General features: G+C 33.6%; 1 protein-coding gene across 1 annotated transcript; it reads right to left on the reverse strand.

Annotated features, from left to right (window-relative positions):
* Positions 1-2,436: 2,436 nt before the first annotated feature.
* Positions 2,437-4,271, reverse strand: LOC142623401 (uncharacterized). Its single transcript, XM_075796808.1, has one exon. The coding sequence runs from the start codon at positions 4,115-4,117 to the stop codon at positions 2,915-2,917; it is 1,203 nt and encodes a 400-aa protein (XP_075652923.1). The 5' UTR covers positions 4,118-4,271; the 3' UTR covers positions 2,437-2,914.
* Between the last annotated feature and the right edge of the window lie 10,869 nt (positions 4,272-15,140).

A 15,140-nucleotide genomic window follows, 5' to 3' on the forward strand; every position in this document is an offset into this window, starting at 1 on the left:
AGGTGGCTGTTGCTCTGCATCACTTCGGGATTGGAGTGCTCAGCTGGGTTCTTTAGTTTTCCTTTGACAGTCACAGACCTCTCAAACTAAGCCATCTTGCTGCAGATATGATGTATATGCTGGTTTTTAGTGTCTGGGAGCCTGGGAGAGCAATTTTTGTAGTTCACGTTTTAAGTATGGTTGCTGCTAAGTTCACTCATCTCTCTGCTGTTAGTTTCTGCAGAGAAGAGTGCATGGCTTATGGACACACTGACCTATGTTTAATACTAATGTGTATTGCTTTTTTACATCAATAAAGTTCTTCAATTTTAATTCCCAAAAAAAAAAAACATATATATTACAGAATTGTAAAGAACAAACTCCCTTGAGAAATATATGGTAGTAGCACTTCAATGTAGTATGCAAATTTTGTGAATTTGCCTATGTGGTTGAATGCCCTGAAGCATTTAGTAGCCTTAGGCTGGAGGTGAAGTTTGAATATGCAATAGTCTTCTGCATACCAGTCATATTATACACACCATATTGTAATAAATATAAACAACCAATCCCTAAGCTTGCTTGAAACTTTTCAATACGCGTTGGAACAGTATCCTTAATGGAAAGAGTCAATTTCGTGGAACAGATGCTCTCTATATAATACTTCGATAGCAGCTTTATGTGACTGGTTGTACAATTTAGTTACACATCAATTGAGGCCCAAAAGGACTCCAAGAAAATTAGTACAAAGGAATAAAGGGGCCACACCCATCTCACTCATTGACAAAAATCCAGCTAGGGGTAGAGGATGTAGGGAAAGGCAACAAGTGTTACAACAAACAGCCCATGCAGCTAGATTGTGAGTAACAAGAATTGCAGATCTTGAGATATAGCAAAAGTCCCAACCTGATAGTAAAGAGAGTTTATAATGGATGTCTAATGCCATATTTTTAATCTCCCAGTTGGCTGCCTCAGGACTCTTATACTAATATTTTCTAGAGAAAGTTCATTATTATGGAAAATACATGTTGACAAATCAAAATTTAATTCAGTCGATCGAATATTTCAGTAAATTCAAGCTTTCATTTTCTAGTATACCATTCTATACTATTCAAGACTCCTGATCACCAATTGTTGAGGTGGCAAGTTCTTCATGTGAATGAATATACATAGAATTTCAAGCTAATTTAAGTTCCATTTAATCGGTACCATTTATAAAGCTCTCTTATTTTAACACCGAGGTGCCTAATATGTCTGGAATTGGTTCGCATGGGATGATGGAATGCAGGACGGTATACCACTCCGCGGAGTCCCATTCACTCTTATGTTGGGAATGAAATTTATACTTCATTTTTAAAATAAAAAAATATAAGTAATAGAAAATGCAAAAGAAGGAATACCCTATGTTCACGACAATGAACTTAAAGCACCTTGAAAAAATACAAGCAAATCAATTAGGAAGATCCAAGAGAGAGTTGGAAATAAAAAATGGACCCCATGTCTGAGACCATTTGAAGAAGCATGAAGCATTAAGGACTTCAATTGATCAATAGATCTCACACTCTCCTCAAAAGTACGACTGTTGAGCTCTTTCCATACTAACCACATCACGCGCACCAGCGTCAAGTTCCATACATTCAAGTTACCTAGCCATCCATACATTCAAGTTACCTAGCCAATTGTGCCAGGAGGGATGCTACCTTGTCCCACAACACCCGTTAAATCCCAAACATCTTAAAGATTTCACTCCATGATGCATATGCAATCTCACAATAGATCAAAAGATGATCTAGATTTTCCCATTCTAACGACACATACAACACCAATTGACTAGCAATAAACCCCTTTTGATGAGATTATCATTTGTGAGAATCTTACCCCACGCAGCTGACCACCCAAAAAAAAACGACACCCTCTTGGGGACCTTAGTACCAAATATTCTTCTATGGAAATGAATGAGCATCGGCTCCACAGATAGCATTATAAAAAGAGTGAACATCAAAAATGACCACTCCTATTCAACCTCCAAGACAACTTAATCATCCCCTACCCCTCGAGGCAATTTTGTATAGATATACTTCATGGTTTACTGTTTCCCCCTTCATTCACGGTCAACTAACCATACAAACACAGGAATGGGATTCCAGTCTTGCATTACTTTGCAATTTCCACACAAATTAAACAGGCCCTAGTTCTTCATATGAAATTTTTTAAGCATCTATATAACTCCTCCCACTCCCACATAGTAGAAGTTATGGTGGCAAAACAACAGAAACACAAGGGCAATCACATATACTAGTACTCAGGTCATTACAATTAGAATTGTAGAGTGGAGACAAGCCCACAAGATGGAAATTACCATGCAAAGGAAAATATAATGAATATATGTTAGAGAAGCATTTATAAAAATAAAAAGGGGGGGGGGGGGGGGTTGGTAAGAGAAATGAAAAATGAAATTAGTCTAATCTTTGAAATATCATTATAAGTTATCTCGAAAAATATAAACATTCAAGTTATAAACTTTTATAACAATATAATTTCTGAAATATCATTATATTTCTCTTGAAAAATATAAACATTCAAAATAAAAACTTTAATAACAATAGCCTAATTGCAAATTCACTTTTTCAGGACTCAGAAGCAAAATATTAGAACCGCACTCATTTATAGCCACATGTTCGAATTACTAGCAAAAGACTTAATATTGTGACATAAAAAACATCCTCTTGATGTTGCTTCATCATACAAGAACCAGACATCCAGAGACAGCTTCTTTCCGTCCTTCATATAGCAGCATATGGTTTTATAATGTACATATATATTGGTGCAGAAATAATAGTAGTAGATAATGTCCAAGTTCTTTGAGAATACCAGTAAAGTTTCTTGACTTGGTCACCAACACGAAACTATGGATATAAAAATTGTGAAACCATCATCTTCACATGGGAAGGATTGAGCTTGAACTTGTGCAATGTCCGGATTTCCTACTAGACGAAAAAGACCTTTTCATTGAAACCGGCCCCTTCTGCAGAGAACGCCCAATTGAAGAACTTTTCATCAGATTGTATATGCTTGAAGTTTCGCTATCCCTCTTAGAAACAAAACTTTTTCTCGAACTTTTTACGGGTACTAATTGAGTCTTTGAAGTTTCTTGGTCAGTAACAACATTAGCTACAGCATCATAAATCATTGAGGCAGGAGAAGAATCCAGCGAAACCGACCTCCTCATTGGTTGTAATTCTTTTTCTACAACTCGTTGATTGTCAGCCAAATTACTTAGTACTCGAGAATGACAATTCCCACAGCTAGAATTATGCAAGTTTTTCATTGATATTTCGGCACATCTACCATCCGCAATTGGTAAAGCACCAATATTAACATCACCAGCCTGACTTTCACTAGTGCCACCACTTCCAACTTGATTGCTTTCCACTTCACTATGGTTTTCAGCATTCTCTAACTGGGTTTCTTGGCTTGAACCCGGAGCACTCAAATTCGGCACAGCTGCACTTTCCTGAGAACCAGCACTGTCACTAACTATAGGGGCACGACACAATGGACAATTCTTGTGTGATCTTAACCAGGTATCTATGCAAGGTACATGAAAAGCATGGCTACACTTAGGCAAAAGTCTAAGACTTTCATCTTCTTCAAACTCACTCAAGCAAACAGAGCACTCAGTCCCATCTATCAACCCCTCATCTTTTCTATACTTACAAAGCGTGATAGAATCAATAATAGACTGTTGGAGACCAACGGTGTTGATGTACCATATGGGATGGTCAATCACAGGTTCCCGATCTTCATCAAAAAAATCTTCTTGGGTATCAAAAAGTATTGGTGCATTTCTTCTCCTTATTCTTCTATTCCTCCTCGAGTCGCAACTCCTCTTAATTGCATACATAATCCCAATCAAAAGAACTCCACAAACCATACAAGCTGTGACAATCAAACTGATATCAAATAAATATTTTTGGCTATGACTGTAACTTCCAGGACCCGAAGAAGGCGGTGGTAGTGGTAGTGGTAGTGGTTGTAACCGTGGTAGTGGTGATGGTTGAAACCGTGGTGCTGGTGGCCGTGGTGATGGTGATCGTGTTGGCGTTTGGTCAGGATCCAGTTTTCTATGATGAAGCCCCATAACGAAAACAGAGCAAGAAACAGGGGATAGAATTAGAAACCCATACCTCTTTGTGTTGTGTATGCAAGAAAAATAAAAAAGAGAGACAGGAAGAAGATATTGAAACTGTCTTCTACTTTCCACCGCAACATGTGGTTTGAATTGATGTGTAGTGAATGATTTTGGGTTTTAGCTTCGTTTTTCCACGATGTGCTTTGTTGTGGGGACACATTGCTTTGAGTGAAAGACTAGGGCATTTACTCGGTAGCTTCGTTTTTCTTTGGTTCAGTGGAAGTCAATGCACATTACAAGTCATTTCCGCGTTAACGTAATCCTTGGGCTCCCAAAGAAGCTTGTCCAATATATACTCAAAAGGTTTTTCTTTTTTAATTTATTTAATATATTAAATTATTGATATAGACAATTTATTCGAGTCTTTTGGGTAAATATTGGTAAAAATGAAGTTTTTTGGGGTTATAGTCACTGTTCGAAGTTATTTGGGAAAATGAGGAGAGAGAGTGAATTTCGGCAACAGTGTTGCCGAAATTCGAAGAAAAGTATGAGAGAGAAAATCCAAACTGAGGAGAGAGAAATTTTGAGAATTTCGGCAACAGTGTTGCCGAAATTCCTTCTGCCCAAACCCTGCCCGCTTCACTGAGTGCCCATGCGCGTGAGTGCCAAAAGGAAAAAATAAAAAAGGTTTGTGGCAATCCCATTGCCGAAAATGGAGGGAAAAGAAAAAAAAAAAAAAAAAAAGAAGAGATAATTACAGCAATGGGATTGCCGAAATAGGGGGGAAAGAAAAAGAAAAAAAAAAAAAAAAGTGGCCATGTAGTGCCGAAATAGGAAAAAAAAAAAAAAAGGAAAATTCGCAATGGGTTGCCGAAATAGGGGGAAAAAAAAAAGTGGCCATGTAGTGCCAAAATAGGAAAAAAAAAAAGAAAAAAGAGGAAATGTGACAATGGGATTGCCGAAATAGGGGGAAAGAAAAAAAAACAAATGTGGCACTACATAGCCACCTTTTTTTTTTTTTTTTCTCCCCTATTTCGGCAACCCCATTGCCAATTTTCCTTTTTTTTTTTTTTTTTTTTCTTTCCCCAAATTTTCGGCAACCCCATTGCCAATTTTCCTTTTTTTTTTTTTTTTTTCTTTTTCCTTTCCCCCCTATTTCGGCAACCCCATTGCCAATTTTTTTTTTTTTCCTTTTATTTCCCCACTATTTCGGCAACCCCATTGCCAATTTTTTTTTTTTTTTTTCTTTTCTTTCCCCACTATTTCGGCAACCCCATTGCCAATTTTCCTCTTTTTTTTTTTTCCCCTATTTCGGCAACCCCATTGCCAATTTTCCTTTTTTTTTTTTTTTTTCCCTATTTCGGCAACCCCATTGCCAATTTTTTTTTTTCTTTTCTTTCCCCCCTATTTCGGCAACCCATTGCCAATTTTCCTTTTTTTTTCCCCCTATTCGGCAACTCCATTGCCAATTTTCCTTTTTTTTTTTCCTATTTCGGCACTACATGGCCACTTTTTTTTTTTCCCCCTATTTCGGCAACCCATTGCGAATTTTCCTTTTTTTTTTCCTATTTCGGCACTACATGGCCACTTTTATTTTTTTTCTTTTTCTTTTTCTTTCCCCCCTATTTCGGCAATCCCATTGCTGTAATTCTTTTTTTTTTTTTTTTTTTCTTTTCCCTCCATTTTCGGCAATGGGATTGCCACAAACCTTTTTTATTTTTTCCTTTTGGCACTCACGCGCATGGGCACTCAGTGAAGCGGGCAGGGTTTGGGCAGAAGGAATTTCGGCAACACTGTTGCCGAAATTCTCAAAATTTCTCTCTCCTCAGTTTGGATTTTCTCTCTCATACTTTTCTTCGAATTTCGGCAACACTGTTGCCGAAATTCACTCTCTCTCCTCATTTTCCCAAATAACTTCGAACAGTGACTATAACCCCAAAAAACTTCATTTTTACCAATATTTACCCAAAAGACTCCAATTTATTCATCACTCAATGAAGCACTAGAAAACAGTCATCAGACGTTTTCTTTGACCCCACCACTCACAGTCCAAACACGTTCAATGCAATAAAATGTTGGGTTAAAAGTGACACGTAGACAATATTTTTAAAATAATTTTTTATTAAATATGTTATTATTAGTTTTAATTTGAATTTATAATTTAAATTATTTTTTTTCCCAATAAAAGTCAATAACAATTTGTTATTTAGAATTTATTATGACAGCGTTGTGAAAATTTTGTAAAGATACAATTTTCCTTTCTTTTTAGTTGGTACGATTGAGAAATGTTGTCCACAACATTTTCACAATAAATTTTAAGTAACAAGTTGTTATTGGTTGTTGTTGTTATGACAAAAAAGTAATCTCAGTAGAATGTTCAAATTTGAATCAATAATAATTAACCACATATGATTGTTGTGAAAATGTTGTGGACGCAACACCTCTCTTAAACTTATGAGTATAATTAATAATTAACATTCAAGAAATTTATGTTCCTATTTTGTTAATAAACTTAAAGGCTAAGGATGAAAGTATTTATTAGAAGATGAGATTGAGACTCATGTATAAGGCTTTTCTTCCCCTTGTCTTTTTCAATTAACTAATTGATAAAAAAAATCAAGAAATTTCAATTTCAACTAATTATGGCTACTCGTTATTGCACTAGCCCTTCACCAGGCACAAAATGTTTAACTAAATCACCATATATGCTTAGTTTGATCAATACTATATAAGAAATGTTTGTAATGGTAAAGCAATTTTTCCGTTGCAAGTAGGGTTGTCCAAAATTGAACTGACCAGAACAATTCATTCTACCCAACTCAATTTAAAACCCGCTCGATCAAGCGAGAATATTGGCCAGCAAGAAATGTGCAGCTTGAAAATCTTATTCTAATGGATCAAGTGGTGGGTCTAATGTCATATAAGAAGTAATATATCCACAACATTTTCAAAATATTTTCTCAATAAATCATAAGTGGTAAGTTCAAACTGGTTCTAATTTGAACCCACCACTTAAATTAACTTTTTATTACCCAGTAACAATCAATAACAATTTGACAATCAGAATTTGTTATAATAGTATTATGGAAATGTTGTAAAGATACCATTTCCCTTTCCTTTTATTTGTAGGTACGATTAAACTTATGAGTATAATTAATAATTAACATTCAAGAAATTTCAATTCCTATTTTGTTAATAAACTTAAAGGCTCAGGATCAAAGTATTTATTAGAAGATGAGATTGAAACTTATGTTTAGGGCTTTTCTTCCACTTTTCTTTTTCAATTAATTAATTGATAATAACAATTCAAGAAATTTCAGATTCAACTAATTATGGGTACTCATTATTGCACTAACCCTTCGTGACTAAATCAACATATATTCTAAGTTTGATCAATACTAGATAAGAAATGTTTGTAATGGTAGAGAAATGTTTTTGTTCCAAGTAGGGTTGTCCCAAATTGAACTGACCAAAACAATTCATTCTACCTAGCCCAATTTAAAACCTGCTTGATTCGGCGAGAGTAGTGATCAACGACAAGTTTGCAGCTTGAAAATCTCATCCTAATGGGTCGAGTGGCGGGTCTAATGTCATGTAAGAAGTGATACGTCCACAATACTTTCAAAATACTTTCGCAATAAATCATAAGTGGTAAGTTCTTAGTAATTCTAGTTTGAACTCATCACTTAAGTTACTTTTTTATTCCCCAATAACAATCAATAACAATTTGTCAATTAGAATTTGTTATGATAGTATTATGAAAATGTTGTAAGGATACCATTTCCCTTTCCTTTTAGTTGTAGATACAATTAAACTTATGAGTACAATTAATAATTAACATTCAAGAAATTTTAGTTCCTATTTTGTTAATAAACTTAAAGGCTAAGGATCAAAGTATTTCTTAGAAGATGAGATTGAGACTCATGTATAAGGCTTTCCTTCCACTTGTCTTTTTAAATTAATTAATTGATCAAAAATTCAAGAAATTTCAATTTCAACTAATTATGAGTACTCATTATTGAACTAGCCCTTCCCCAGGCACATGATGTTTAACAAAATCACCACATATGCTCAATTTGATCAATACTAGAGAAGAAAATGTTTATAATGGTAGAGCAATTTTTCCATTGCAAGTAGGGTTGTCCAAAATTGAAACGGCCTAAACAATTCATTCTACCCTACCCAATTTAAAACCCACTTGATCCAGTGAGAGTAGCGGTTAGCAACAGGTTTGCAGCTTGAAAATCTTATTCTGATGGGTCTAGTGGCAACCCTTCCAAGAATCGATCAACCCAATCCAACCAAGCCTTGCCATCTCCATTCATATCTTTGTTGTCTATGTTCAGATCTCTACCCGGATTGGTGGCGATCTCGCAATATCTAACAAAGATCCTCTAGAATCTCAATCGCCACTGCTTCTCCCGATTTCAACCAAAACCAACTCAACCAATGGAAATCCAACTCTATTCAATCCATTGATACTCTTTGGTTGATGGCAAGTCTTCCTTCTTACCTCCCAATAGGATCGGGTTGGGTCAAAGTTAAGGCCAAATCCAACCCTACCTAATATGTGGACATTTAATTGTAAGACCTAAGGCTATGACGCTATGAAGGAAAACAGTATAGGGGAAATCCACATTATGTTTTTCAAATGTAGGTATAGTATATCAATAACCTTTCTAATCACACAAAGTAAATAAAGAATAAAAAAAAAATATTTATTCCTTAGATTTCCTAATAATAATAATAATCTTGTTGTTATTGTTGTATCGATCTAGTGCCTAAATAGTAGTTGACTAAAGATAGGTTGAAAACTATGTGCGCCCACACACGCAAAAGGCTAGAAAGCCAAAAGTCATATAGCTCAATGGCATAGTATGGTGCTTTCAACAATGACATCCCATATTCAAATTTCCCTTCCACTACATAAACGTGTATAAAATAAATAAACATAAATGTGTATAAAATAAATAAATAAAGGATAGGTGGAAGATATCAAATAGTTTTTTCTAGATCTTGGCACAAGTTTGTCAAATTTAATATATGTATTTTTTTTAAATCAAATATCTTCTATAGTATAGGTAATTTACATTTCAAATCTTATATATGATAAAATTTCGTAATAATGAACATAATATATTAAACTTCTAATTTTTCACAGTTTATATAATTATGAACAAAACTTAAGTATTTACGGTGTTGTTCCTTAGGTTCTTTTTTTTAAGATTCTGTCATGTGAATTTTTTCTCATAAAATGGAAGTGTATATTTTAATTAAATAACCACATAGCTGAATCTTAAGAGAAAAACGTAAGGAGCAACACTTAATATACTATTCCTAAGTTTTGTCCTATATTTATATTTACAAAGGTATGAGTAGGGGTGGCAAAATTTGACACGACCCGCGAACCCGACACGACACGACACGAAATTAGCAGGTTATGGGTTGAGGCTTAACGGGTTCGTGTCATATTCGGGTTGACACGGCTAACCCGTTTAATAAATGGGTTGGGTTAGTGTTGAACACATAGAACCCGTTTGACCCGTCTGACCCGTTTAATTAAATGATATTTTACCAATATACCCTTCAAACTCTAGGTATATGAACTTATTAGTTGTTGTGATTTATATTCTTTGACATATTGTGATTGATTATTTGTGATATTGGGATATGCTTTAATTTTGAATGATTATTTGTGATGCAGTTACTCGTTAGTTTGAATTTTATATTAAAAATATTTATTTGTTTGTTTTTTCATTAATTTTTATTTTTTATTTTGATAAAATCTGATAAACAGGTCGACACGACTGACCCGTTTAATAAATGGGTCGTGTTAGGGTTGAGGAATCTCGACCCGTTTAATAAACATGTCGGGTTAGTGTTGACCTATGTAGTCGAATACTCATGACTTGACACGACACGAACCCGACACGCGAACACGAATTGCCACCCCTAGGTATGAGCTTTTTTCTCTCTCTTTTTTCCAATCATATTTTTCTACTATCATTGATTACAGAGTTAAATAGCAAATACTGATAGACTGTTCCAGTCTTCGCCCACAATAATGAAACGAAACTATCTCACTCTCAAGTCTGTGGTAATGGTTGGAAAGTAGAGAAATTAGGCATAAAATAGTGAATGATAGTCCGTTAAAGCAACATGTTCAATGCTTAGTCTCAATTTTTATTAATGAGATAAATTGAATTTTCCAAAGAAATTGGGCAGTGTCCCACTGAAAGCCCCAACTCAACGAAGGTAGAGAGCCCACAAAGGCTTCAAACTGGCTTCTTGCCGATAGTCCCGGGCTCAACCCAAAATTTTCAGGCCCATTAGGTTACTAAGAAACGTATTTTAAAATTAGATAAATTAGTGAAATTAGCTCATTATATATTATACCCAATTTTCAACAAATAAGCCTATATCCTAAACTTCTCAATATAATTGATACTCTATTTCTCACCCCACTGACTAATGGCATCAGGTATAGACATGGATATACCTTTCTTAAGGAATGTTCCCCTCTTAAAATTATAATAAAAGACTTATAAAAATAATTTTAATCTTAGTTAGGGCCTAGTTAACATAATTAAAATAAATAATAAATAAAACAACCAAGAAAAAATATGTCTAATTTAGATCATAAAACAAAAAGGAGGACGGAGGTCAAAAAAATATTTAATTTTCGAAGCATTAGTGTAGAAGGAATATCTTCAATTTTTCTTTTTCTTTTTTAATTTTCAATAAATAAAGAACCTAAAAGCATCCGTGTCTAATTTCAATTTTTTGAAAATCTGAGATTGAATTTTTTGAAAATCTAATACCAAAAAAGCGTCCAATTAGAAGCATGTTTTCCTAAAAAATATTAAGTGCTCTACAATATTGTGACATGGTATTTCCGAAACACATTGTCATGGTGCTTCTTTTTCTTACATATCACACCCTAAATTTATTTAATGAGATATATTATAAATGTGATAGAATGAAGCACCACATCATCATGCTTCAATAACACCTAATAATTGCTCATACTTCCCTCAAGTCAGATGTGACCATTGGCTTGGTGCAACATTGATTTCAATTTAAGGTTCTGATGAATGGGTAAGGAGATTTCTTTTCCTTTGGTTGAGGGTGGAACTTAGATGCTCATATAGTCATATGGCAGGTATTTTTCAGCTAGAAGATGAGAAGAAAGAATTGCAGCAAATGAAAATGTAAAAGAAGAATAACAGATCAACATTAAATTGGAAAACCTCAAAAGGCTAGAAAGAGAAAACTAGAGCGAAAACCAACAAGTCCAAATCTTCTATCTCACTTTTCCTACTCCACTCTATACTCCACCAATAAAAACTTGTCACGTATTCACCTAATTAATTAAATACTACTATTAATTAATAACGGTAGCATTAATAAGTCAATAATGATAGTATTTAATTACTTAGGTGAACACGTGACAAATTTTTATTAATAAAGTATAGAGTGGAGCAGAAAAAGTGAGACAGAAGATTTAGACTCAAAACCAAAGAACCACTAACTTTTCAAAGTCCCGAAGCACCCATAGCTAAGTCCCAAAAAAATGTCCAAAGGTCAATTAATTACCATTAAATGGAAGAACCAAAAGGTCAACAAACAAAAGAAGAATATTAGTACAATATAAATGCTTAGCTCCAACTCTACATGCAGTTATTACTTTCAATCTACTCTGTGTGACAATTAAACAAACATTGTCTAAGTGTAATTTTAATCATATACTTCCTCCGTCTCATTTAGTTTGTCCTCTATTCTATTTTGAGATGTTCCAAAATATTGTCATGTTTCTAATAATAAATATCATTAATTGACTAATGTTCCTATTATATCCCTATTTAATTTTCAAAACTACTCCATTTGAAAAGAAATTCAATTTTTTGATAAATTTATTTAAGGGTAGTTTTGGAAACTAATACATTTTTAAAATTTAGACAAAACAATAAATGATGTTCCCTTAAAAAATTTGACTTTTCAAACAGGACAAACTAAGTGGGATGGAGGGAGTAATTTTTTAAATGCATTAATTGATTTGTTTAAATAATATACACAGATTTTTTTAAAAATTTAAGGATGTGCATGGTTGGGTTGGAGGGTTATTTCAACCTAACCCAATAAGATCAGGTTGACAAATTTCCAACCTAACCCAATTCACATGGATCAGTAAGCTATGCATGCAAATTTTATAGCTAGTAAGAAATTAAGCTTTCATCAATTATTTAAATATCTTTTAAATAAATTTTTACAATTCATATAATAAGCTTGATATTAATAGAAATTTCCATCAAAAATAATTCTCAAAGTACAAATATCAATCAAACTCTGACTGTCATTTTTGTTTCCATGAGAAACAAAATGTTGGGGTGTGATCATACCAACAACACTAATGCACCGGATCCCATCAATCAAACTAAAATATAAAATAAAGTTACATATACAGTGGATGGGTTGGAAAAACTATCAACTCGAAACTTGACACAACTCACTACTTAAAATAAAATTCCAACCCAATCCATCCCAAAAAAACTAACTCAAGCCGTCGGGTTGAATTAGGTTTGGTCATTTTGTTGGATTGGTGTATTTGATTTTTGATGCACACCCTTAGTCACAATCACATAGTGGGTTGGAGAAGGAAGCTCTAAACTGGTTTGAAACCAAACTTTATCCTTAGTACAATTAGATAATATTCCGATAAGAATCTTATCACTCAATTGATTGGCACCTTTATATTTTACAGAAAGCCAAATAAAAGCAAGAAAATATAAATTTAAGGGTTTTTTTTTTTTTTTTTGAGGTAGGTGGATAATGGAGAAAGGATAGGGAAACTCTAACCATAAACATGATTAACGAATAATGATGTCATAAAACCTAAGGATTAGTTAAACACAATTCTGAAGACCAGCATGATAATAGATGAACAAACCTTGAAAACGGATGACAACTACCTTTATAATTACTCCACTACTATAGATGCATGACATTTGGCCACAACCAACCAAGATGATGGTTTTATTCATGTTGGTTGAGTCATTCTAAGCAGTGAGCACAAGATAATGACAACATTAATGTAATAAATAATTTTCGAACATTTTAATAAGAATTTATTATCTAGGATAGAAATCTTACTCTAACTTAATTTAAGCATATATGTGTGAAGTTTTCTCCTAAAGATGTTTCTTACCTACCTTCCAATCTCACAAAAACTTGTACTTGTGGAATGAATACCACGCAAAAGATATGTAATGATAATGCCTTTTATTTTCAACTATCCTATAGATGTGACAAATTTTATTATATAAATTTTATAAATTGATGTGTCACTAATCACATAAAAATTACTTAAAATTTTATTTATTAGTTGTTAAAGTGGTACTAATCATATCAGCCTATTTGTATGTTAGGTTGTAAATTTTTGTGTAGTAAAATGTATAGTAATACTCTTTTGTTTAAGTTAAAACACGCTATCGCTAGTAATACTTTTTGAAAATAAAAAAATAAAGAGAAAGAAAAAGAACATGCTAATAATATAAGTATTTATATCTTTTTGGTAGATATCATAAGGTTTAAAATATATGACATCCACTTGATAATTATTATTCCTTATTATCAAACTAAGTCATCTATGATTTATTTGGTGTAGGTAAGATTCAAAATCAAATCCCTATTTAAGAGTAAAAAACTTTATCAATTAAGCTAATTAAAATGTAGAAATGTTTATATTAAGACAGATTTATATCAATTGAAATAAAATAACATTTTTAACTCTTCTCTTATTCTAGCTATCATCAAGAAAGAGAAATGAATTAAAAAATATTTTCCAACTTCTAAAATCTTGCAAACTGAGCAAAATATGATAACGTTATTTTAGTAACGTTGTTTGTATTTTTTTAAAATATGTATGGGTGAAAAAGTGTATAGAAATACGTGTAATGTTTAAAAACTGAAAACATGTGTTTAAACACATGTACCAAACGGGTCCAGAATCTTTTGAACAACCCTTTTAACAGGCATGGATTTGGCTTTATTAATTTCAGTTTCAAATTTTGCAAGCTTCTTAACAAATAAATCAATCAAAATGCGAATATAAAACCACAAATTTTAGCACCATATAAAAGGTCATAACTTCTATCATAATTATTTTACGTGACAAACTATAATTAGCTACTTGTTGCTTTCAGATTTACCATTTTTTCTCTACCACTCACATTTTTCTGCGTCACAATTGTGCATAAAATTGTGAAAAATCTTGTGGTCCTAGACTTTTTTTGAGTGGTATAATAGTCGTTGAGGTCCAAAATATCACACCAAAGCCCAAAACAATACAAAAAATTGAAATCCAAGAACCATTTGGGCTTTCAAGAAAAGGGTAAGGCCCAAATTCATTAAAATTCAATAGGAAGGGGCCCAAACCCATGAATGGGTAAACTTTAGGCCTTATAAAACAAAGAAAAAGAGAAGCTCAGCCCAACCCTTAAAAGAGAAAAACATTGAGGAACTCAAAGAGAAAACTAAACCAAGATACTTGGGAATTCCCAGAAGCCTGGGATCCTTGAGATATGCAGCAGGGCCAGGTTAGGATTGAGACAGCTCAAGGAAGCATGCCTAGGAACACAAAGAATGAAAACAGATATGTCCCATCAGCCACCTAATGATGCAGAAAAGGGGCAGAAAACTTGGGAACCAACACTTCATGAAAAAAGGTCTGGTACCTCAGGGAATCTAGGGAGATGGACCATGAAAGAAGGTGGTTGGGGATCTTTCAACCTGATAGAAATGAATCTACCTATTTAGAGAAAAACAAAAAAACAAAAAGACAAAGGATTAGACAGCTAAAAGGGAGGTTCTGAAAAGCCTCTCTAGATTCCTTGAAAAAAGAGATTAAAAATCAGTCCCTAGGACCCCCCAAAAGAGGAAGGTCAGCTGGGGATTTTTTGGAAGGAAACCTTAAAAGGAGAAAATAAGGAAGTGACCAACCACCAATGTTGCTGACACAATATTAGTTCTGGTA

The sequence above is a fragment of the Castanea sativa genome, chromosome 2, assembly GCF_040712315.1.
Source record: "Castanea sativa cultivar Marrone di Chiusa Pesio chromosome 2, ASM4071231v1".
NCBI classification, from domain to species: Eukaryota; Viridiplantae; Streptophyta; class Magnoliopsida; order Fagales; family Fagaceae; genus Castanea; species Castanea sativa.

What these genes read in the sequence shown, in the direction of transcription:
- LOC142623401 (XM_075796808.1), bottom strand. Translation starts at nt 4,117, where the DNA reads ATGGGGCTTCATCATAGAAAACTGGATCCTGACCAAACGCCAACACGA.